The following is a 26,134-nucleotide window of genomic DNA, read 5'->3' as shown; positions in this document are numbered from 1 at the left end:
CCTTTTCCTCCCCGTAATGTCCTGTCCTCAGATCCCAGAGTAACTGACTACCAGAGTGGGAGGGACCCTGAAGATCTTCTAGTCCAGTGGTTCTCAACTGGAGACCATTTTGCTCCTTCCTTCCCCAGGGGACATTTGGCAATGTCTGGAGACGTTTTCGGTTGTCACAAGTGCGTGAGTAGAGTGGTGCCTGGCATCTAGTGGGCAGAAGCCAGGAATGTTGCTAAATATCCTACAAAGTATAGGAAAGTCCCCCACCCTAAAGAATTGCCCCACCCCAAATGTCAATAGCGCCGAGTTGGGAAACCCTGCTTACCCCCATCCTTCACTTCAGACATAAGTAAATTCAGACCCCGAGAAGTCAAGCCTGTTGCCTAAGGTCACAGAAATCTGTCATTTACACCAGGCTACAAAGACGGATTATGATTATGATTGACAGCTTCTTGACCGGCAGTCTGGCTCAGAGCCCACAATCTTCACCACTTCACTACATGGTCTTGCAATGTTTCAGCAAGTTCAGGTCTGGTTTTCAATCTCTTGCAATGGCAAGACAGCGGCCTCTCCTGTCTGCTTTACCTGTAGAAGTCTCAGCTCCCGGTGGCTTCTCTTCTTCAGGCCACCCTCCACTGTCTGAGCCCTGGAAAGAAAACTCTTCCAGGCTGGAGAGAGACTGCAGCTCCTTTGGGGGTGTTCTGCACGGGGTGCTGTTGGCGCTGATGACAGCGGACACGCGGAGCGGTACGGACACGGCAAACGGCTCGGAGATGTTCAGGGCCTTGCGCTGGTGTCGCGGCGAGGGCTCCACCTGGAAGAGGCCGCTGGTGAACACAGATTTGCTGGCGCTGTCGTTCGAGGTGTAGAACATGCCGAGCATGTTCGGGGCTGTTTGCTCGCTCTCAGGATCTTCCATGGGCCGGAACACCTTCAGCTGCTCGGGAGGGGGCCGGGCCCGAGCGCCCTGCAGCTGGCTGCGGTCACTGCTCATGGGGAAGCCCCCCTCAGCTCCTGCCAGCATCCCCTCCTGGCCCCACTCGCCCTCCTGCTTGCTGAGGTCACAGGAGCTGCCAGTGCTGGTCGCCTGCATTTTCGCTGCTGGAATGAAAAAGCCACCGGTGGTGACTGTTCGGTTGAAATTTCCTTTGGTTTCTTTCCCTAACGAAAAAGCAAACAAGCACAGAGTCAGCAGCCTGGGCACATACACAACTGCACAGCCTTCCAGTAAGGGAAGGCACGCAACATTTGAATCCTGGAAAGGCATAGCATTCTAATAAGGGCACAGCTGCCCTAATGACAGGTAGGTAACATTTAGGTGACAGGAGGAAGCATCTTCTCATGTGCACAGAATTTTGTCACGATGTCCCCGGATAGGACTTTTTGCTGTTGGGTCATATGTACCTGTTTTAAACTTTCCAGGTAGAGCAATTTCCAAAAGAAGGCCACTGCTAAGATTGAAAACAGCAGTCATCCACCAAGCATTAAATGTAGATCATGAAAAAATAAAGACAGATGGGAGATGATGTTTGCTCAAAGTGAAGAAGACAAAAAGGGCAAAATAACAGAATCTTATTTTACTTTAAAACTTATTGTGTTAAGCCTCCTCTGGCAGATAGACTCAAACACGGGTTTGATTTCCAGGCAAGCAAACAAATTCTGTTCTGGCTAGACCTTTTTCCCTTTTCCCAGGCTTCTTCCTGCTGATTCAGAGGATAAAGCTAGAAATGGAAATTAACTCTCTTAGAAAGCCCAGTTGTGAGGAGCGAGTTCCTCTTGACTGACTTAGAAGTGAAGGCACAGAAGAGAAAAATCTGTATGGGACATTAATAAACTGGGAGATGACAAGTGAGTTGTCCGGGATCTGGAAAATCATTCCCAACTAGATACTAAGTGCTCTGCGAGACATCTTATGTAACATTAGGCTTAAAATTCCCATGACCACTCTGTAAGGAAAGTATAATTATCTCCTTTAACACATGAGGAAACTTGAGACTCCAGAGGTTAGATAACCTGCCCAACACCCATGGAAGTGGTAACCCAGATTTTGAAATATTAAATTCTGTAAAACTGGGCAAGACCTGCCTCAAGAGGTTTCAAAACTAAAGCAAATAGATGACTATAAAGGCGAGAAACTGCTAAAAGTATTGAGTCAGCTTAAAAAGAGTTCATGGAGTATTTTACAAGTTTAGAATTATCTTTAAAAGTTGTTCTAAAGATTTTCTGTATTATTTCAGTTGCTTCATTTATCAAAGAGCAAAATGTTTTGTATTAAAGGGGTTGGAAAGGTGGGCTAAATATGGGGAGTTTAGTCTGCTGCTGTCCCTTGTAACTTGTAGCAGTGCTGTGGGCTGCTTAGCAGAAAGTGAGTTATAGGCCAGTCAGCCCTGAAGGCTACAGCTATTAAGAACCAACGCGGTGAGGTGTTGCTTCAGTGATAGGTGGTACCTTGCATGCAACTGTACGCACAGCTACTACAAGGGATAACCAGCTACATGCCAGGCTGGTGCCTATCAATGTTTATTGATGAATGAATGAATGAATGAATGAATGAATGAATGAATAAATGAATGAATCTACCAACTCAAAATTGTGACTTGACAAGTATGATGAAGCTAATACCTATAGAAACATGCAAATTCAAGACACATAAGCATCTAGGCACAAAATCTGAGCTATAAACCAGGGCTTAACTCTTCTTTATGCCTCTTCTGCCTTGGTTTTCAGGTGTTGCCCTTTTACCTGGTTCAGGTGTGAACGTAAAATAGTTGTTGTCTCCATGTGTGGTTAGAGGAAGGCTGGAGAAAGAGGATGTCCCTCTAAGCCTCGCCCCGGAGTAGTGGAGGCTAATGCAAGGGCTATGTGAACCCCTTGAGTTCAGGAAGGGTGAGAGAGGGATTTGGGACTGGGGGATTGTACATGATTATGACAGGGGATGAGCAGGCTTATGAAGGCAAGTCTGGTGTGGGACCTCCAGTCTCCCAGCTGTAATCCCCAGTTCCAAATACAACTGTAAAATCTCACCTTCCACAGGCACTGAGCACAGCGAGTCCATGCTTTTAGCTGGTCGGATAGTAGCTTTTTCCACTAAAGACAAAAGAAAAAAATATCCCTGTTGAACATGCATAGTAAGAGGAAGCATTCAAAACAATAGGTCATGCTGTCAGTACACAAGAAAATTTTCTTTAGGAAAGTTTTTCAAGTATTTATAGTTTTCCCCTTTGGGAAACATTCCTCCACCCCACCCTAGATATTCCTACTTTCTTAATGGACTGACCTGATAAAAACAGGGCATCTGTAGATCAAAGTTTTATTAACATTTTGTAGGTAAATTACAATTTTGTCAAATACTAGCTGTTGGCAAATGAGGAGTCCTGAAACCAACTTTATTATACAAAAAAGATTCAAAGAATTCATCCATAGGGTAGAATCCATGAGACTCCAGGCAATCCTACTATTTGGCAGGCTGGAGAGCAGGATTCTTGGCTGCAGCCATTCTCTCTCAGCACCCAGGAATTTGAGAGGGACCAGGGGAAATGGAGTCACCTCTCTCCCATGTGTAGCTCTGCTCCTGGAGGTCTGCAGACTGGCCATTTCCCCAAGGATCTCACCCACCAACCTCACTCTGGAGCAGATATCAAACAAACAAACCTTTTTTGAGCATACACTATGTGCCGGATGGACTCTATGCATCTCTATAAGCCACCTAAGCAGGTTTTTTGGAAGAGTATGGCTTAAATAAGTAAAAAATTATCCCGGACACAGGATTAGGCACTTTCATAAATACCATCTCTTTCCACAGAGCTGAATTAGCTGGAAGGTAGTTCCTTCTGGGTCAAGTTTGCTGGGAGGGGCAAGAGGGCAGTTTGGAAGCTAAGTGGGAGCCCCAGCACTTGTGGCTTTAAGGTAACTAGATTCAGACAGATCTGGCTTTGAATCTGAACTCTACCACATTTGGGCCGTGTGATCTTGGATAGGCAGCTAACTTTTCCTAAACTTTAGTTTTCTCACATGTATAAAATGAGTAAAACATGAGCTGTTGTGCGGATTAAATTAAGTAATGCATATAAAATAAGTAAGTTGTACTAACCTAGGATAGGGTAAACACTCAATAAAAAGCTAACTATGAGTATTATTATAGTTGTTATTCAGGATAGACCAGGGCTCAGCAACAAAGGGAAACGCAGGAGATGATTCCAGAAGCAGTCCGAGTTGGCCTTAACCCACATGGGGCTATTTTGTCCCTCTTTTAAAGTTCCCCCCTATTCCTCCTGCTCCTTCTGAGAGGCTCTGAATTGGTCCCTTGGCCTCCCTGGCTTCGGGCTTCTCTCTGCCTGGGGCCCACTGTGCTGTGGGAGGACGCAGCCATCTTTACTCAAACCCTTGGGGATGGCAAGATTGCCTTCAACCTCCTTCCATGCAATAGTTAAGCCCGAATTCTTATTCTATGAAGATCTGCTATTTCTACAAGTTTATAAACTGATTTATTCTCCTAACTGCCTGGCCAGCATCCTTTCCATTCATGTATTCTAAAACAAGCTCTTCCCTTCGTTTTCTAGGACTGCTGGAATTCCTCTGGGTTTCCAATGTCAGCTTTCTGGGGCAGCGACCACGTGACGCTGAGTGTCATGGAGGGTGAGCGACAGTTCTACAGCGCCATCGGTGTTCACCTTCCGTTGTTGGACTCTTTTTCATGGTGCAGCTCCACGTGGCCTTGGTGATCACAGCAGCTGCTTTTGGGAACAGTCCCCAAGGATTCCCTGGCCCCTTTTCTGGATAGTAACTAACCACTCGGGGCTCCTTGGCCCATGACTATATTTAGATTATATTTTTCTGTCTGAGACCTTGGTCTCAGGGAGATGCATCCGCCAGTTTTCTGGCAGTCTTTGGGTCCTTGAGTCCCCTCTCTTAGACTATCCCTATGGTTTTGGGATTTTCCCGCTCAAAGGAGTTCACTTTGGAGGGTTTCTTGGAATCTGTTTGATAATATACAAATTTCAATGCACCAGTGTCTGGGAGACCCCAGAATTCATGCATCTTCATTTAGTGTGTTTTGTCCTTCAGTTCTTATTTTAGTTCTATTTTCTAAATATGGATAAACACCCCTTCACCTGCAGCTCCCCCCTCCCCCGAAAATCCCCAATGCTACAGTGGTGAGTCAATTTTTTACAATTTCCTTAGTTATGAAATTTTTTTAAAAGATTTAAAAATTAGTCAAATACATCAATCCACTGATTCACTTTTTCTCACATGCATATTCCAACAAATAGTGAGTCCCTGTGCCACTTACAGAGACCACGCTGGTGGATTAGGACCATAAGCTCCCCCCGCCACACCCCAGTCTTTCGTTTCTAAGGTTCCAGCAACATTCTTCTGGTGAAAAGCGGCCACTCGGGCAATAGTCAAGGTCACAGACAGCCATTTCTATTGACACTGAAGGTTCTTTAATTTCACCCCTGCATCCCATCAAAATTCAACCAGTTTGCTGATCTATCTCTGATTAATTTGCTCATGAGATATTAGACCAGCAGTTTTCAACCCTGGCTGCATATCAGAATAACCTGCGGAGCTTTATAAAAAGACCAGTACTTTGACTTCAGCATAGACCTCCTGAAGCAAAGCTGCTGTGGGTGTGACCCACTCTGGGCGAGCCAGGCTGAGAAGCAGCCCTGGCCGGAGACAGGCTGTGTACTCTGGGAGTTTACCACCATTTGATCCAGGACCTTGGACTTCTTCCTTCTGAAAACCACACAGGGGGTGGATATCTTCCTAAGTCAAGATCAAGGCCAAATCATTTGTTTTCTTTTTGCTTGATTGTCTTGTTCTGTCGTTTTTGACTTTTTGTTACTTCTTTCTCATCGTTATCACTGATTCCGTAACTGAAATTCTCTTTGATGTGCTTAAGCAAATCTCTTATTAGATCAGGAGTTTCTTGCCAGGTACTCCTCCCCTCAGATTCTCCTCTGAGAATCCTAATTTCTGATTTGTATCTGATCTACCTGTGGCAACTTGCCCTTTTCACCTGGGCTATCTTTCCATTTTGTGCAAGACACATTTTCCTATATAATGCATATAGTGGACACCTACCCAGGATCCATTTCCTTCCCCCCTTCTCACAGAGGCCTTGTACTTCTTGGGTGCATCTGACTGTAAGCCCCTTCCTCATGCTAGTGATTGGTTCAGGAATACAGGCCACACCATTCAGCACAGGGCACTCCCTTGGCCATCGGGATTGATCCATGTGACTCAGGGAAGACAACTGAGATGTGGGAGAGGGAGGGGTGTAATAGGGGCTTCTGGGAAAAAGGGTGCCTGCTCTTAGGAACAAGGTACCATAAATGATGTTCTTTCTCCTTCTGCACATAGTGATAGTCCAAGGTGAAGCCTAGAACTACTACTACAGCAAAGGAAGCCAGTGTGGGAATGAAGCCGATGCGCAGGGGGAGGCCCGGCTGAGGAAAACATGGAGAAGGAGACGGAGCCACCCCAAAGCCCTCCCTACATCTGCATGTCCCTACACAGTCCCTCATTGTGTAAGCCAATTGAGTTGGATCTGCTATTATTTACAATCTAAATCACTGTAATTGCTATGCCCTGTGTCATCCCTCATTACTCCAATAGGCAAATGTGAAGCTTTCTAACATCTCTACTTTATGATCCTTGGCATACAATGATCACTGGGATTGAGGAAAGTCCTTAAAAATATTCTCTCTTTTTTCCTACAGGCATTGATTTCCCCCCCACCCCAAAATCTTTATTATTAAAAACTTCAAATATTCAGAAAAGTTGAAGACCTGGTCGGTACCAAATACTGACATTTTGCCATATGTTTGCATTATCTACCTACTTATCTATATTTTGCAGGATCATTTGAAAGTGAGTTTCAATATTGTGACAATTCATCCTTAAATACTTCAACTTCAGCATATATCTCTGAAGGACCATTAGCACACTCCGAAAATTTATAATTCTAGTACACAATGTATTCATCCCCCAAATTATCTTTTGCAGTCTTTTTTTTAAAACAACAAAATTAGGATCCCATCAAGCTTTGCTCATTGCATTCGTACATTTACCTTTTATAACTTGTTTTTATAACCACTATCCTCATTTTAAAAAATCATACCTTTAATCTATAATACTAAAGGTCATTGTGGCAAATTTATTTGGTCTTCCCTTTCTGACTCAATATTCAGCAGGATTGGTTATATTCCCCATTGTAAGGTGGGTCCCTCAGTTCCTTCCTGCTTTAATTCTTATTCACTACTAAGATATAATTCCCACAGGGCAGCGTCTCTTTAAAAATCATGACCTTGACTCTAGGGGAGAAGGAACAGATCTTCCTCATAGTAGAGTTCAATTCATGAATGTAGAAGGAATAATGGAAACCGAAAAAGACCCTTTGGCAAACACCACAGTAGTAACTGTTGCAGGCAGGAACCATTGATGGATGCTAAAATTCATGGATAGAAGTATGATGAGAAACAGGATATTTGTATAGTCTCAAACTATCTCCCACCAGATACTTATTAATTGCAAAGAAAAAAAATAGTAACTTAACAGGAACAAAACCTTGTAGAACCCCCACTTTAACCAAGTGATCAGAGTTAACCTCACCAGCCATAAGATACTGACATCATCTGCCCCCTAATACGATGCCCTGAGACAGACACAACGTTCATAACCTGAATCTAATCATGAGAAAACATCAGCAAAACCCAAACTGAGGTATCTACAAAATAAATGGTCAGAAAGACTGACAAACTGTCCTAGATTGGAGAAGATGAAGGAGGCATGACCATGAAATGCAATGTGGGTTCCTGGACTGGATCCCGGACCAAAAAAAGGACATGAGTGGGACAATTGGCCAAATATGAATAAAGCCTGTAATTTATTTAATAGTATTATATTGACATGAATTTTCTGGCTTTGATTATTGTATGACGGTTATACAGTATGTTAAAATTTGGGGAGGCTGTGTGAAGAGTATACGAGTTCTCTGTGTAATACTCGTAGTTTTGCAATTTTTTTTGTAAGTCTAAAATTATCTGAAAACACCAGAAAGACTCACTAGTTAATTTATCAGTTTCTCTTTCAGGGCTAGTAAGTTGAATGTGATTGAACCAAAGACTTAAGAAGCAGAATTAGGGGGGAAAAAAATCTTGTAAACATAACTGTTGTTGATTCTTACCTGAGAGCCTCTGTCCTCTCACAAACACACTCCCATTTCTACTCAGCTTTGATTTGGAGTCTGATCCAGAACGTCCCAGATTAAATATTGATTTCCACTTCTTTGATTTACTGGAGAGCTTTCTTCTAAAAGAGCCAAGCCATACGGGGTTAGTTTGGTAACTAGTCATCTCAATAGGACTTTTAAATTGAGAAGGAATATCCCAATCATGTTCTAGTTATGTATGGCTCTGGCACGTCAGGAAATTCCTCTCTAAAATCCAAGTTGAGCCTGACTCTCACCCTATCTAGTGATGCCCTAGAGCAGGGGTGTCCAAACTGCGGCCTGCGGGCCAACTGCGGCCCACAATCTATTTTTTTTATTTTTTTTTGCAATCCATTTTTAATTGGCCCGCAGCAGATTCCAAAAATATATTTAGTTTACTTAAATAAACCAGGTGAGGCAATACGTACTTCACTTCGAGTGAGTGGCCCGGCTGTTTGTGTATTTTATCGCATATGGCCCTTGGTAAAAAACGTTGAAAAAAGTTTGGACACCCCTGCCCTAGAGGATCAAGCTCCACTTTCATGAGTCAGAACAAAGGACCACATTCCCAGAACAAAGGCAGGGGTGGGGCAAACAGAAGCAGGGATCAGTGGGAGACTCAGAGATCACAAGCAACCACACAGTTCTGGGAATTCTGGTAAGCACTTTAGCCCTTGGTTTTCAGAGGTACCTAGTGTTTACAGGAGTAAACACTAGACCTCAGTCCTGTTATGCTCCCTGCACTGTGGGCCACGCTGCTGTCACATCCGCAAGTGAGGAAAGGGCTAGAGAAGACTTTCGTGGACTGCAAAGGGGGTGTATGAGAAAGCAACTTGAAAAAGAGTCTGGCCTGGGAGAACTGAAGGCTGCTGGGTGAGGTCAGTGGTCACTGCAAAGAAATGCCCAGGGTAGGCAGTGGGTCTCTCATTTCCCTGATACCTGGCATCAGGCTGCTTCAGTAGGAGGCCGGGAAAAGAGTGCTGGACTGATCTGGGGAGCCTGGTGCCACCAGGGGTCACCACCAGGGGTCACCACAGAGGCCCAGCCCTCAGACTTCATCAAGATGCAGGATGAAAGCCTGTAACTTAGGGTTTCCATGAAGAACTTTTTCTCCACAGAGGTCTCATATAGCACCCAGATCTCAAGCCCAAGATGTTTTTACCATTAATCAGAGACAGATCTGTAGTGCTGGGTGGTTTTGGATCTGGCCTGTTTTTTTCAAGCACTTGGCCATGGGGTGGATTTGACAGGATGGCATAAACTGGGGTATGGTGCAGCCCAGGTGTGGTTGAAGGCACAGGGAAAATGCACTTGATGGTCCTACTGAGGTACTCTTCTCCCTAATCCCTGGGTGGAAGTCTTCTTCTCCAGGAATTTGGTGGGAGGAGCGGAGGGGCTCAGTCTCTAGAGAGCACTGTTCATGCACGCCAGGAAATGGAGGCTTTCTTTCCAGTTGAGTTCCAGGTTTGCCATTCCCATAACATGCAGTATGACAGATACCCTCCCTGCCCCCACCCACACACACACAGTTGTGCAATGTGGCAGTGCTCTTTCTCCAAAGGGAAACATCTGGGGAAGGACACTGACGAGGTATGAGATGTCTGTTTTCATACCTCTTTGCACTGACTAAATAGCGAGGATGACAGAAGTGGCAATGCAGATTGCCTTCCAGCCCCGCCACTTACTGTCTGCCTAGAACTTAGGACTCCTGCTTCAATTGCTGCCTCCTTTTTATAGTGGGTTGTGAAGGAGATGGGCAGAGGGAAATGTGGAGAGCAGGACTGCAACGGAGGAAGTGAGAGGGAGAAATGAGGACAGCAAAGATCCTATGAATAAAAATGATGTTTTTGATCCTAGGAATAAAAATGATGTATTTTTGGAGGGGAGGGACAGCTCTGACAGGTACGAGAGGAAGAAGAGAAGCCAGAGATGGCATCTCCAAGTGCTGCACACCCAGAGTTCCCAATCTAGAGTGGCACTATTTGTCAACTTGTCCTCCTTTCATCTCTATGCCTTTTGTAATGTTCCATGGAAGTGAAGGATGGGAGGAGGGAGTCAAGTTTTTCTTTTTAGCAAAGTGCTTTTAGAAAATGTCAAGCCTGTGTTGTCTAAACTAAGGAGTAAGAGATTTTAGTCGTGACTCTTCATATTAGGTTGGGGCAAAAGTAGTTGCGGTTTAAAAGTAATTGCAAAAACTGCAATTACTTTTGCACCAGCTAATACCTATGAGATCCACTCCCATCCTGGTTCTAGGGAATGTCTGGTGGGAGATTGGGGACTTGATAATTACGGGGCAGTGAGTGAAGGCAACAACCACTGGTGAGTGAGAGTTGTGGCGATAGATCCTTTCTCTTCTGGAATGTTTCCTTTCATCCCAACCCAGACTGCATCCCCAACCCATGCTGCCATCATGGCCCTGAGACCATGTTGCTGACTCTTCTGTCCCCCTCCATCCCAACATCTCCCAGAATTTCAAAGAATGCCACTTACTTGTTGTCTGGTAACTCCAGGACAGTGTGGAAGAGGGTGCCCATGGGAGGGACAATCTCAGGCAGGCTATTCTCCCTCCTTTCCTTCCGAGCAGGATGGTTAGTGGCCAGGCTCCGGGCCTGAGCTTCCTCCAGGCTCACCAGCTTCATGGGCAGGGAGAGGGCTGGCAAGGTCAGGCTCTTCATGATGGGCCGGTTTTCTGTAGAGAGGAGAGAAGAGCTCATGGACTCCTGGGAGGCCTTGGTCCAGCCAGATTCCCTAGCCACAGCCCCTCCCTTCCTGACCTGACAAGGAGATCCTCTTGGGCATGGTAGGGACTGGGGTAGAGTCTGCACACCCGACACTGACAGCCCTCCTGGCCAGAATAGCCAGAGGGCACACAGGTTTCAGGCGGTAAACTGCACTTACTGTACTTTCACAGAGGAACCATTCATTCATTCATTCATTCATATGGCAAATATTTATCGAGCACTTACTGTGGCCCATAGTAACCATTAGTGGGTCTTTAATCCTGGAAACTTCCTAGTGCTTTGGCCAGGTGGGAATGTCTGTCCAGCCACAGAGGTACCTCCCTCAGCGAGAGTAAGGCAGGAGACTGCCCCTTCTCTCTGCAGCTGGAGAACAGAGGCTCCAAGACAATTTAAGGTTGGAGCCTGTACTTTCCCTAGATTACCCAGGCTTATATCTCTACAGTAAAAAGACATTTTACAGCACATACTATTCTCTAAGAGATAAGAGGCTATTCACGTACTACCCAATCACGTTCTAGTTTATGCAAGCTAATCCTTTCCTTCTATAGTTTTTTATAGAAATAGAAGTGATGGTGAGAGATCACTGGTGTCCAGGGTTATCTCTTTCCTCCAAGTCAGTGGTTCTCAGCTTGGGGCAATTTTGCACACCCTCCCTCCAGCCAGGGACATTTGGCAACGTCTGAAGACATTTTTCATTGTCACAAGTATATGCGGGAATGCTACTGGCGCTAGTGGGTAGAGGCCACAATGCATAAGACACTGCCCCACAACAAGAACTAACCAGCACTAAATGCCAATAGTGCCCAGGCTGAGAAACCCTGATCTAAGTGAAAAAAGAAGAGGTCTAAGTTTGCCTCAATTTAGTCTTTTGGCAACCTTGCCAGTTTTCTGTAACTTTGGAAGGTGTGAAAAGACTCAGTGGTCACTTGGGCCCACTGAGGCTAGGAAATCATTTTGGTATAGGATTCACCTCGTTTTCAGGAAGGACCTTGATAGCACTATTTCTCTTTGCAGAGCATGACCCTCTCTGGGTAGAGGGAAATAAAATCACTGGAAAAGGGCCTTGTAGAAAGAGGAGGCAGGCTGTGACCCTGGAGTGTTTTCAGGGAGGGTAGCGTGGCAGTCATTCAGCAGGATGGCAGTGAAGTGAATCTCGGATCCTAAAAACGTTTCAGTCAAGTTGGTGACTTTAACTCGGTTTTCCTACTTAATCCAAAGGAGGTTAAAATATTTCAATTTAACTTGCTTTCAATATCTGTTCATAGATTGTAGATTATTTATTATTTTGTTTCTTAAAAAATTAAATCACTGTGGGAGCAACTGGGACGATGGAATAACGTACACTGCAGGGTCGGGAGGCCTCGGTTCAGTGCCCACCTCTCCCCGTAGTTCTAGGCTCCAGTATCCTAAGGCCTACTCATCGTCTCTGCATAGATGTTTAATAGGCATCTCTAACTGTGCATTTCCTAACAGAGCTTGTGATTTCTGCTCTTCACCTCTCAACCAGTATCTTCTCCTATCTTCTCCAAGTTGGTAAGTGGCACCATGGATCACCCACTCGCGTAACCCAAAACCTGGAGAAGTTATTTTTCACCCATTCCTTTCTTTGATGCACCCCCCTCCTCCCACATCCAGCCTATAATCAAGTCTTATAATTCTACCTCCAAAATACCAGGGTGCCAAAAAAATGCATACAAGTTGACACTTTGGTCAACGTTGCTCAAACAGTAGTTCGTCGTAATCAGAAGTGTCTGGACGCTGATGGTAACCACTTTGAGCACCTCTTGTAACTGCAGAAGTCAAACATGACTCATATTCATCTTTTGTTCTCGGTATATATTGAGTATTACAATTTTAATACAGTTTTTTCCTTTCTTAAAATGTGTATACAGTTTTTTGGCACCCTCTCTGTATCCTAAAGCCAGTCACTTTCTTCCTTTCCACAGCTAACATGCTAGTCCAGGCCACCATGATTTTCTACCTGATTTCTGTCATAGCTACTTAACTTGTCTCCTTAAAAAGCTTATTGCCTTTGAGTCTGTCCTTCAGATCTGGGCCAGAATGCTCAGATCCTGCACTCCCTGCTCTAAGTCCTCCAATGCTTTCACTGAGTACAAACCAAACACTTAGCAACACCTACAAGGACCTTCCGTCTGCTTTCGCTCTCCTCTTTGCCCACTGACATAGATATACAGTAAAATTTTTGAATGTATACTACCATTGTATATATGTATATATTTGTAAATTATACATATTTACCACTGTATTAGTGTTATGTATAATAGGAAACATACAAAATCATAGAAATTATAAAGTTACAATAAAAATACATGAAAAAATTATAATCGTTTCTTTTAATACCCACACTTCAGTACTTTGGTCTCTGGTGCTCCCGAGGGTGGAACAGCCCACTTTGGAGATCACAATGGCTTTGGCCACACTGGCCTACTTTCCCGCTCCACTGTGAGCCCCTGTCCACCTCAGAGCTTTGACACTCCCTGTTCTTTGTGTTCGGAACATTGCTCATGTGACTGGTTCCTTTAATTATTCAGGTCTCAGTTCAAAGATCACTTCTTCAGAGACCATGGTCACTGTATTCAACTAACACCCCCAAGTCACTGACCATCCCATTACCCTGATGTCTTTTTTACCCTGATGTCATGGCATTTATGGCCTTTGAAGTGATAATGTACTTATTTGTAAACTTATTTATTGCCTGTCCTCCCAACCAGACCATAGCTCTAGGCAGGGCAGCATCTTTGCTGTCTGTGTGATTACACCGTCCTCTGTGTCTAGAACAGTGCCTGGCACATAGGAAGTGCTTAATGCATACTTTGAGTATATCCATAATGAATCTTGGGTATATCACAATCTCTCTGGCCTCAATTGTTTTCATTTATCTATTAAAGGTATTGGATTCTATGACTTTTATAATCTTCCCAGTTTGCAGTAGAACTCTAGTTCCAAATCTTAAATTCCAGAGGGAAGACTTATTCCATTTTGTGTAAACATTAAGTATGATACCTTACCAAACTCAATGCAAATTCATAACAAGGACATTTAAATGAAATGCATTAAATAATAAGTATTGGAGGCAATCAAGTGTTAAAGGCTTAAGACTAAATTGGTAGGGGTGGCCGGATGGCTCAGTTGGTTAGAGCATGAGCTCTGAACAACAAGGCTGTACGTTCGAGTCTCACATGGGCTAGTGAGCTGCGCCTTCCACAACTAGATTGAAGACAACGAGCTGTTGCTGAACTTCCAGAAGGGAGGCTGGATGGCTCAGTTGGTTGAAGCACAAGCTCTCAACAACAAGGTCACTGGTTCAATTCCCCCATGGGATGGTGGGCTGTGCCCCTTGCAACTAGGACTGAAAACGGCGACTGGACGTGGAGCTGAGCTGCGCCCTCCAAACTAGCTTGAAAGAACAATGACTTGGAGCCGAAGGACCCAGGAGAAACAAACTGTTCCCCAATATTCCCCAATTAAAAAACAATTTTTTAAAGAGTAAATTGGATTTCGATATGCAAGACAAAAGATGATTAAGGCAATGGTCATAAAAAAGCAGGTATTTCCAGGTTAGAATTAGGAACAACCTTAACACTAACAATCATGTCTGAGATTTGCTATCTAGAAGAATATTTCCCCAAAGTCATTAATAACAAATAAAACACAATTGTTTATTTACCTATTTTCCTGTTTTTTCCTCACAGAGGCAGTACAGAGTTAAGAGCACAGAGTAGACGACCTTAGGTTCAATATTAGGCAGTTACTAAGCTTTTCTGGTTCTCTGGTTCTTCACGTATAAAATAAGGTTGATACCAACTTTATGACGGTTGTGGTGATAAGTCAATGAGATGATGTATGTGGAGTGCTTGCAATAGTTCTTGGCATAGAATAAGTTCCCAATAAATTATTGGTTGACTCAAAAGGACAAATGAATGAATGTACATTACTTCTTATTTACTTTCAAAAAAGATTTATATAGCTTACAATAAATAATACATCTATAATGGGGAGTTAAAATAAAGATAAAATAAATGTCAACCACTCCTAGGTATATAACCAAGAGAACTGAAAACATATGCTCACAAAAATTTTTACATGAATGTTCATAGCCACATTACTCATAATAACCCAAAAATAGAAACAACCCAAATGTTCATCAACGGATGAATGATCGATAAACAAAATGTGGTGTATTCATACAACAGAATATTACTCAGTCATAAAAAGAGATGAAATACTAATACATGTGAAATATAGATGAACCTTGAGAACATACCATAAGTGGAAAAAGTCAGTCACAAAAGGCCATGTATTGTATGATTTCATTTACATGAAATGTCCAAAAGAGGTAAATCCATAAAAACAGAAAGTAGATTAGTGGTTGCCAGGCCCTAGGGGGAGGGGAACATGTGGTATCACTGCTTCATGGGCATGGGGTTTCTTTTTGGAGTGATGAAAATGTTCTGGAATCAGATAGTGGTGATGACTGCACAATTCTCTGAATACATGCAGTAAAAAGCACCAAACTATATACTTTAAAATGATAAAATAGTGAAATTTATGGTATGTGAATTTTATCTCAAAAAAAAAAATTTTAGAGGAAGGTCATAAACCACAGAGACGACAGAATGGGGTGGGAACAATTATACCAGGAATTAAATTTGATGGTAATTGCAATTGATTATTCTGATGATTATACTTTCTGTTTGTTTGTTTGTTTTGTTTTTTTAAATATACTAGCTAAACTGGAACAGAATGCTTTGATCAGCTGACACCACTCTCATATACTACGGGTTCTCCAAATGCGGACTTGATGCAGCAGCAGCATCACCTGGAAACTTGTTAGAAATGCAAATTCTCAGCAGCACGCCAGACATGCTGAATCAGAAACTCTAGGGTTGAGGCCGAGTAGTCTGTGTTTTAACAAGCCCTCTGGGTGGTATGATGTGAGCTAATGTTTGAAAACCACTCTGACATTAATGGTAGTTGCCAGGCTTCTTGACCAACTGGATTCTGGTTTTTACAAATTAGGCTCACATGAGTTCAAACAGCATCACACAATTGACTCCTAGGATTATGCCGTTATAAGAGCGATAGGACTGAAATATAGTATCTCGCATCCCATTAACATCCAGCCTGAAATAGTTCTGTCTTTGTCGCTAATGCATGCCCACAAACACAGAAACACACACTCATTTTTGTGTGCATCGTGCCTGGTACACACGGCAGAGCAAAGTAAGCACTCAAGAAATGCTTGGGAAGAAAATGCATTCTGAATATACATATGAATATGAACTCATTCACTTACGACTTCCAGATAAAGACATAAGGATCTTCTGAAATATATTATACTGCAAGTAAAGATGAAATCTAATAGTTAAAGAGAAGAAGATTGCCAGTGCTTCTAGATAATAACTCAAAGAGTTTAAGGACGCACGAAAACCAACAGAACAGGATTCCAGGTCACCATGCCGCATTCACGGGACAGGCCAGGAATGCGACTGATCCGAAGCAATCCACAGACACCCACAAACGCCTCACACTTTCGCTGTACACATACAGAGGTATATATGCCCAATCCCTAGACACTGACCCACATACAGCACACACACACAGCCGATACTCAGAGCTAGAACCAAGGCCAGCCTAACTTATTCTTGGGCCCCATAACTAAGGCAAGAAACAAGGATGGGCTAGTGGGGTGTATGCCAGGAGGAGCTTTTACCATCGTTCTCCAGAGACCCGGGTGCGCCATTGTTAAAGATTTGATCCACATGATTCAGTATGAACTCAATCACCACCTGCTGGACTCGGACAGCGAGGAAGGCTGCATCTCCATTGCAACCAGTGGCTTCGATTTCTTTGGACCTAAATCGTGGAAAGAAGACATTCGGTTGAGTGAGTCAGCCCTACAATCTGAAGCAGTAAAGGGAAGCCAGTGGGCCTTTTGGACAAGCCCCACCTCCTCAATGTATATGGTTTGTTAATCTGTAGAATATTTTAACTATTTAAGACCAATTAAAGGGACTCTCCAAAGGCTATGAATCCCAACACACTGAACAAATTTAAAACAATTACCAGGAATTGTGCACTGCAAGACTATAAACACTGTACTAGTGAATATATAGGAATTTATTTTTTTCTTCATAGGATCTCCTTCCACCCCCACCCAATTGTTCTGTGGGGCAGGTCATCATTTATGAAGTCATATGAAGCAGTTGATTCAGGTTATAAGCAGCTGTGAAACCAACAAAAACAACAAAAGCCAATAAGCCCCAGAGACAAGAAAGGCCTTTTCAAGAAATGATAACACACAGACCCACCACTTTAGCCACATCCTGGTATAGCCAGAAAATGCCTTTGCAACCCAGAGTTTCCAGGTTAGCAGGCAAAGAACTTAGGCTATTAAAATCACGTTTAATTCACATGTGGTACAAAAGACGACTTAGCTACAGGTTTGTCTTCAAGGGGCTTTAATTTTGAAGATTCCAGTCTTCAGAGGAATCAGTGGGCTGCTTGGAGCCCACGGGGGTGGTGAGAAAGTGAGGTTATGGTGGTTACCTGAGGAGGTTTGGCGCCCACACCAGGGCCAGGTTCCTGGCGTGCATGTTGGTTTTGCTACTGAAGGAGGCGATGTGGGCCAGGTGTCGAATCAGGTATTCCAAGGTCCTATAATGGTTCATTTAAAACAACAACAACAACAACAACAACAACAACAACAAAGTTAGAAACTTCAGTGCCTGTGTGAAGCCTGACATCTGGAGATAATTTCTATATTTGGATTTGACAGACTCTAAATATTTCTATGTCATAAATTCTGGAGGGATATCAGGAAGTTATGAAGATTGATGGAAGTAATTTTCTTGGCCCTCAGCATACTGGCCTGGGGGGGTAAGGGGGATGGTCTTGTCAGAAGACAGCTGAGGCCCTTGGAGTGCCAGCCAGAGAGAGAACTGGGAGATCCAGCACCCAGAGCCTGAGAGTTCTTAGTGGCTCCCTGTTTCCGCTGATGCTCAGGGCAGTGTCGCTCCACACAGTTCTAAAACCAGCTCTTATCTCTTTTTGTAATTCTTCCAGCTACAGGTAACTTCATCCTTGTTAGGAGGTTCCTTCGTGGATGAATAACACCTATTATTGCTAGAAGTTCTTTCTTACATCAAAATCTGCCCCTTTGTAAAAGATGGGCAGGCTTAGGGAACCCTGGGAAAGGTGGTAAGATTAGGGGCTACATTCTGAGAAGGAAATGAAAGGAAGGGATGATACTGACGAGTGAACAGAGAGAACATTCAGCCGAATGCTCAACGGCTACCGTCAAACCCTGTTTATAAATCATCTTTTGTTCCATAGATTTGGTTATGCTATGAATCTGGGTAAGAACCTAGGATATCACTGTGAGGATATCACTGTATGATCAGAATCAGGGTGGACTCTGAGGGGTACCCTGGGACACGGGCTGCCCCTTCCCTCCAATGTCCCTGTTCAGACACCAACTCACTCTGATAAAAGTGACCTGTTTAGCCACCTCAAAATGCCTCAAGAAAGCCACTGTCCACTGAATTTGTCCCCTTATATGATGTCAGCCTGCATCTGTGGTATTACACCACACTAAGAGGCTACAAATTTGTTTCACCAAGGATTCTTACCTATAATGGGACGGGGGAAGTTCGTGGATAACATTTTGGATTCGGGCCAATTGGCCTTCTTCTGGGCAATGCGACACGGCTTCCTGAAGAGAAGAACATAAGGAACCCAGTGAGAGCCCGAGAGGGTGGACACCCACCTGCGTCTAAGTAAAACCCACCTGTTTTACTTAGGCTTCTGGTACGTCAGGCTCCCAACCATGCCTAGAGATCATCCTTCTAAGAGGTATACTTTTCTAGTAAAAACAAACAACTAAAATCGTGTGGGTTGCTTGTGTCTACGTGGGGCCTCAGATGGGTATTAGGTATCTGGTAAAGAGGGTGTAGAAACTTGGGTGTGTCTTGTGTGGCAGAGTCATAGAGACACTGGGAGAGATTAAAGAGACAGAGACAGAGGGAGACGGGGTGAGATGGGGAGATGACAGAGTGGCTCCATGTTTACTCAGCCAGCTGTCTTCTTGGGTGCAAACAGCCACTCCCCACCTAGCCAGAGACTATTCTTTGACCTCGTTACTCAGCGCTGCCTGTCAGAGATGCTGGGAAGCAGGGAAGATGTGCCTTCTTAGCAGGATAAGAGCTTTGTCCCTGAGACCCAGCGGCTTTGCCGCTGGTTGTTCTCTGTGTTGCTCTCTGGTTGTTTCCTGTGTGGGGTATTTTGTTCCCCCCTCAACCCAGTGCCCTTAGGAGAGGCAGGGACATCAGTAAAGGCAGTGATCACAGGCTTGTCCGGGGCTTTCACACCATGCAGGCGTCACTGTGCAGACTCCCCTGCACCCCTGCAATCCTGAGACTCTCTCCTGCCGTTGCCCAGGCTCCAGGGCCCCTTCCCAGTGCAGTGGCTGAGTGCTAGAGAACTGTCATCATGGGAGCAGTACCTAAGTTCAAGATCAGTAGTAATCATATCTTTGTTTACAGAAGTATAATTTACAAATATTTAAAAAATGTACAACTCTTAAGCTACAGCGCCATGAGTTCTTTCATATGCATGTAACCACATAACGCTACCCAGATCGAGGTACAATTTAAAAGCAGCTCGTGGGCTCACTCCAATCCTCATGGTCCTGAATCCATAGGCCTATGTGACTTATAGTCTTCTATTTCCTCCTGGTGCTGGAAACTTGCGTGGCATTTTTATATAATGAAAAACATAATCATAAAATATATTCTTTAATTTGGTAAATACTGCCCCCTGCATACTACCAAAATAGATCCTAATTGTGGGGTGTGGTTTTCTTGTATTGTTCACCTCTGTTCAGTCTTTAGCTGTCATCTGCTCGCTTGTGTACAAAGGGTGAAACCCATACTCTGTTATGAGAATTTTTAGGCACAGAAAAGTGGAAGGATACCTTCTGGAAGGATAACTTCACTGGATACCTTCTGTTTGCCAGGCCCTATGCCAGACCACACTTGCTGTGTGTTCTCTGCTCTAACTGACAACTCTAAGGCACTGTCCTAGCCCGGACCTCCCAACCACCCTCGCTCGCCTCCATTTTCTTTCCCACAGCACTCACCACCATTCTGTAGTCTATATAATGTACTTATTTATTAGGCTTACTGTTTACTGTCTGTCCCCTCGCTAGACGTAAGTTTGTTAACTGCAGGGACATGATGAGTCTCTGTGCCTGGCACACAGATTTGTTGAATGACTAGACTCCATGTCCCTACCTGCCAGGGCTTTGCCTACTAAGATTTTTTTCTGTTGTTTTGTTTTTTACTTTTTTTATTAATTGAAGTAAAATATATACACAGAAGCTTACCATTTTTAAAGGCAATCAAAACTCTCTACATGGGAAAACTTTAGAGTTTATTTCCAAAGCAGAACTGGGGAGGAGGGTGGGACTGGGAGGGTCACGGTCACAAGTGTCCCCGTCTTCTGGTGGGTTTGCAAGCTGGAGAACAGAGCCAACATAAGCACGATCTCTGCTGCAATCCTTATTTTTTGAGATATGGTGAGGGTGAGGACATGAATGGGGCCAGAGTAAGCGCACTGACACCTCTGCTCTCTTCCCGGGAGTGGTCATTTAGAAAACAAGATTTGTGAAGAGGACTCTGGCTGCAAGAGCAGGGAAAGCCTCACAAAGGGAGAAAGGGGAAAGAAGCTACAGGGGAAGGAGGGGCAGCGGAATGCAGTGTGGACCATCCCACATTCTGTCCTGCAAAGGGGGAGGGGTGGGATCTCCGTGCAAAGCTAGGAAGAGCTCGGCCAAGCTTGCACATACACCCCACCCCACCCCATTCTAAAAATGTGTCTGGGGAATAAAGGTGTAGATGAATTTAACAGCCCACATGGAAAGTTCCTTTAATATTTTAGGAAGTTGTTAGTCATCTTTGGTCTCTGAGAGGCAGGGCAGGCTCATCCCCTGATGCCTGTAGGTCCCATTTGGGGTTGGTGTTTATCTCATGATTCACAGCCTCTCCGCATCGCACCCAATCCTATTCAGAAGCTCTCTAGGTCCTTGTTTCTCTCCTGGAACAGTAAGTACAGTTATTTTTAGCCTGGGCAGCCCTGTCCACAGGGTGGACAAACAACCTGAGGCTCTCCCTTCCAACTGCACCCCAGCTACAACTCAGCCCTCGCCCTTTATTTTGTATTACTTGTGTAAAAATTATTTTTTTATTTTAAGTTATTTTGAGCAATTAGATAAAAAAGTAATTCATGCACATAATTTTTAAAATGCAAAGGACCCCAGGGACTACACAGAATAAAGTTAGTCTTCCTTCCAACTGCAGACTCTCAGTCTCCAGAGGCAACCCACGGTCTTTATACCTATTCGTCTTTGTCTCCTGTGGAAGCAAGCCCATCTGCAAATGCATCATTTTCCTCCTTGCTTGTTCCGTGCCAGTCATGCGGGCCTCTACATATCCCCTCCATCAAGCTCAGGCAAGTCCTCCACTGGGGCCTTTGCACCTGTTATTTTTTCGTAACACCTTCTTCCCCCAAATATTTGCACAACGTGTTCCCTCTCTTCATCCTTGTCTCTGTTCAAATATCACCTCACAGAGACTTTGGATTATCCTACCCAAAATAGCAGGCCCCATCGTTCTCTTCCCCCATACCTGCATTAATTTTCCTCATGATACTTATCAACAGTTCTCCTTCTAGAGCTATGCTTTAAATTTGTCTGTCATCTATCTCCTTCATTAAAACGTGAGTTTCACGAGAGCAAGGATTTTATCTGTCTTGCTTACCATGAAATCCCCAGTACCTAGAACTGTGCCTGCCATACACAGTATACATAGTAGGTGCCCAACAGACATTTGCTGAATGAAATGAGTAAGTGAATGAGTCCATGTTTTGCTTTGCATTTGAAAATGCCAAACAGCCATATTTGGGCCACACTTCCAGGCCATTACCATCTGAGGACCATACCTCCATTGTGGGAACACCAGCGTGGCTGAATTTAACTAAATGCAGTCATAGGTCTCCTTAAAAAGAGGAAGATTTGACAGAGACAGAAGAGAAGGCAACGGGACCACAGCTGTAGAGATAGGAGTGATGCGGCCACAAGCCAAGGAATGCTGACAGCCACTAGAAGTTGGAAGAAGCAAGAAATGGGTTTTTCCCCAGAGCCTCTGGAAAAAGCACAGCCCTACTGACACCTGATTTCAGACCAGTGAAACTGGTTTCAGGCTTCTGGACTCTAGAACTGAGAGACTAAATTTCTGTTGTTTAAGGCACCAAGTTTATGGTAATTTGTTACAGCAGCCACATGAAACTAATAAACATGTACTCCAAATTTAAAAAAGAAATCTGAAGGAAAAAAAAAATCACCTGTTATCCCACCATCCAGACGTAACTACTATTAACTCACTCACAGATGAAGCATAAAAGAAACAATGTGCCCAGGCTTCCCAGCACCAAATATGAACACTGGGATCATTTCCGATTTATTTGCATCTATGCTTTTTTCCATTTAACTTTATATTGTGGCCATTAAATTACTCTTCAGAAATGTGATTTTTCACAGCTACGATTTATTATCATTTATTTAGCCCATCCCTTCTTGTTAGACATGTAGGTACTCCCAAAATTTTGATATTATAAATATTGCAATGAAATACTTGTAAATCAACTATTTTTTGCACATTTGACTATTGTCTTAGAATGGAGTCCTAGAAATAGTTACTGTATTAATAAAATATGAGCATTTTAGGAATTGTTGATAGTAATTTAAAATGACTTTCTGGGATGTCCCCCAATATATACTTCTAATAGAAAACTATGAAAGAGCCACTCTTGCCACAGTTATCCAATTTTCTTAACTGGATAGCTATTTGTTTACTGAATTATTTAACTATTTAACTATTTAACTATTATGTTTACTTTCTTAACTATTTACTTTCTTAACTAAATTATGTTTACTTTTTAAAATCGTTTACTTTCTTAACTATTTGTTTACTGAATTATTCCTTCATTAGTCTGGGATGCTTTCTTAATCTCACATTAAGTTGTTCAATACCTGAGTCTATTTCAGAGCTGTTAACTCTACTTAATATAGTGTGGTAGTATGAAGACAGAATGGTAAATCTTTACTTCCATTTACTAGCTGTACAACCCCAGCCAACAGCCTCAATTTACTTATCTGTAAGAGAGACAATAAAACCTACTTCACAGAGTTATTTTGAGGATTAAATTAAATAAAATTTGTGAAAAGTTTATCATATAGTTAGCATTCAACAATTGGAAGCTACTATCATTATTATTATGCCATAAATATTTTTCTAATTCTGTTATTATTCCATCAAGATATTATTCTACCTTAGCTGTGCAAGTGGGTTTAAATAAATCACAGTAATAATGTGTAACAGTGTAATAGAGCTATTTCAATGTCCTCCAAGAAGGTTTGCTTATATTATCCTAATTCATTACTGTGATCAAAGGAACCTATTACATGATAAATTCTACAACATAGTTAACTTCACTAGATCCTACTTATGTAGAAGTCAGTTGTCACAACAAAACATTCTTATTTTATGTCTTAGTGTCAATTAACTATGTTTAAATACAATATTAGATTTCCTTGAAATCTGATGACAAGTTGACAATACATAATATTGCTTTGGTATTTTTCTGTTGCTGTGGTAGATCAGAAAGATTAGCAGTGTCAGGGAACCGAAGTGGGGACAGATAAATATGGGTTTTGTTCTGAGCTTATAAATAAGATCTGAGAAGAAACTATATTTCTGAAGTTTCTAGATAAGAATTCTTATCTATCCACAACTATCATAGAATAAAATTTAGTTACAATAGAATCAATCAATTCTTTACACAAAGATATTCTATTCTATCATTCTCAAGGATGATACTATTGTACCAAGACAATTAAAACTATATAGAAAACAAAGTCTTATGCACAGATTAAAACAACAATAAGATATATTTTTGTTTGATTCAGATTGGCAAGTAATTTAACAAACTGAAAATATCCAGTGTTTGCAAGGTTGAAGGGAAAAGAGCACTCTTGTCTTTCTGGAGAACAATTTGGTAATATGTAACAAAATGTTAAATAAGAACTTTTTTACTCAGTAAATCTATTTAAATGATTTTCCCCCTAAAGATATAAACAAACAAAAGTATAAATATAAATATATAAATACAAATATGTGTATAAAAGCAAAGCATTGATGGACAAAAATGCCTATCAGTCTGAAACTGGTTTTAGAAATCATTGCACTTGAGTGAATACTCTGTAAAAATAGTGTCTTTATATTTGTTAATATGGAAAGACGGTCACATTATTAAATTAACAACGTTGCAAAAACAGCAATATATAGTCTGAGGAGTGAAGGTGAGGAGAGAGTTTGAGAGAGAGAGAGATATAAGGATGTCTACTAAAATGTTAATAGCAGATATGCCTGGGGTGGAGGCTTTCGGGTGATGTATACTTTCTCCTTTATACTTTTCTGTATTACATTATCTTTTACAATAAAATTTTATTTTGATTTGGAAAAACAAAACACAACAAAAACACTATGCAAGGAGTAAAAGAATGAAGAAAATATCCAGATGTTAACTGTAGTTGTCTTTGGTCTTTAATAGGTGAGATCAAAGGTACCTTTCTACTTTCCCCCATTTTCCAAATTTTCTTTCATTGAGTTGGACTACTTTAAATATGAGGAAATACTCATATATGCTGATGGTGATTATAATCTCTGGCAGACTCACATGAGGCCCACAACCTTTCCTCCTGGTTCCTGGGAAAGACTCCTCTGTGCTTCAGTGGTCAGATCCTACCATTATTTATGACAGCCACGCAGAGGTTCATTTGCCTTCTGCCTTAGATTTCAAGGACCTGTTAGATAGCTTCAGGTCCCCTAACCACTGGTACTTCCACCTCACCTGGTATATGTGGTCTTCTTTAGTGATCAACATTTCTGTCCAAGTTTTTTGTGTGTTTTGGCCTAATTATTTTCATTAAAAAAAAATTAGTTGTATTTTTAAAAAGATTTTTATTAAAAACATAGCTAACATACACTATTGTATCAGGCGTACAACATAGTTAGTCAACATTTACAGACCTAAAGAAGTGATCACCATGACAAGTCCAGCAACCATCTGACCCCTTACCAAGCTATCACAGTATTATTGACTATATCCCCATGCTCTACCTTACATCCCCATGACTTATGTGTTTTCTACCTGGAAATTTGGATCTCTTATTCCCCTTCACCTTTTCTTTCCTTTTTAAATTTTTCAATTACAATTGACATTCAATATTATTTTATATTAATCTCATGTGTACAGCATAGTAGTTAGACATTTATATAATTTAAGAAGTGATTCCCCCTGACTAGTCTAGTACCCATCTGACATCATACATAGTTATTACAATATTATTGACTACATTCCTTAGGCTATACCCTCCATCCCCATGACTACTTTGTAACAACCAATTTGTACTTCTAATCCCTTCCTCTTTTTCACTCACCCCCTTAAACTCCCCCCATCCCCAATCTGGCAACCATCAAAATGTTTTTTTTTTTGTATAAGTTTGTTTCTGTTTTGTTTATTTTGTTCTTTAGATTCCACATATAAGCAAAATCACATTGCATCTGTCTTTCTCTGTCTGACACTCCACTCAGCACAATACCCTCCAGGTCCATCCATGCCACCGCAGATAGCATGCACTCATTCCCTTCCATGGCCGAGCAATATTCCATTGTATATATGTACCACCTCTTTATCTATTCTTTCATCGACGGATACCCAGGCTACCTCCACATCTTGGCCATTGTAAACAATGTTGCAGTGAACATATGGATACACATGTCCCCTCAAAATTGTGTTTTGGGTTTCTTTGGACAAATACCCAGAAGTGGGATTACTGGGTCCTTCGTTGTCTCTTGTTATAGCCTTTGTTTTAAAGTCTATTTTATCTGGTATAAGTATAGCTACCCCAGCTTTTTTTGTTTTTTTTCCCCCTCATTTTCATGAAATATTTTTTTCCATCCCTTTGCTTTCTGTATGTGTGTGTCTTTAAATCTGAGGTGAATCTCTTGTAGGCAGCATATGTGAGGGTTTTGTTTTCTTATCCATT

The 26,134-nt window shown here is 42.4% G+C and overlaps 1 protein-coding gene across 2 annotated transcripts in view; it reads right to left on the bottom strand.

Annotated features, from left to right (window-relative positions):
• Positions 1 to 26,134, bottom strand: part of ARHGAP31 (Rho GTPase activating protein 31) — a 100,293-nt gene that overhangs the window by 7,787 nt on the left and 66,372 nt on the right. Inside the window, exons 4-10 of one of the 2 annotated variants that reach the window (XM_033129178.1) lie at positions 18,600 to 18,682; positions 17,518 to 17,625; positions 16,682 to 16,824; positions 10,697 to 10,895; positions 8,183 to 8,307; positions 3,016 to 3,078; positions 577 to 1,152 (exon numbers count right to left, since the gene is read on the bottom strand). In XM_033129178.1, coding sequence (XP_032985069.1) covers positions 577 to 1,152; positions 3,016 to 3,078; positions 8,183 to 8,307; positions 10,697 to 10,895; positions 16,682 to 16,824; positions 17,518 to 17,625; positions 18,600 to 18,682 — 1,297 coding nt within the window. The remainder of the gene's footprint in view (positions 1 to 576; positions 1,153 to 3,015; positions 3,079 to 8,182; positions 8,308 to 10,696; positions 10,896 to 16,681; positions 16,825 to 17,517; positions 17,626 to 18,599; positions 18,683 to 26,134) is intronic. The other variant, XM_033129187.1, reaches the window with a different exon arrangement.

The sequence above is a fragment of the Rhinolophus ferrumequinum genome, chromosome 2, assembly GCF_004115265.2.
Source record: "Rhinolophus ferrumequinum isolate MPI-CBG mRhiFer1 chromosome 2, mRhiFer1_v1.p, whole genome shotgun sequence".
NCBI lineage: Eukaryota > Metazoa > Chordata > Mammalia > Chiroptera > Rhinolophidae > Rhinolophus > Rhinolophus ferrumequinum.
This window is presented reverse-complemented; position numbering and strand designations above follow the sequence as displayed.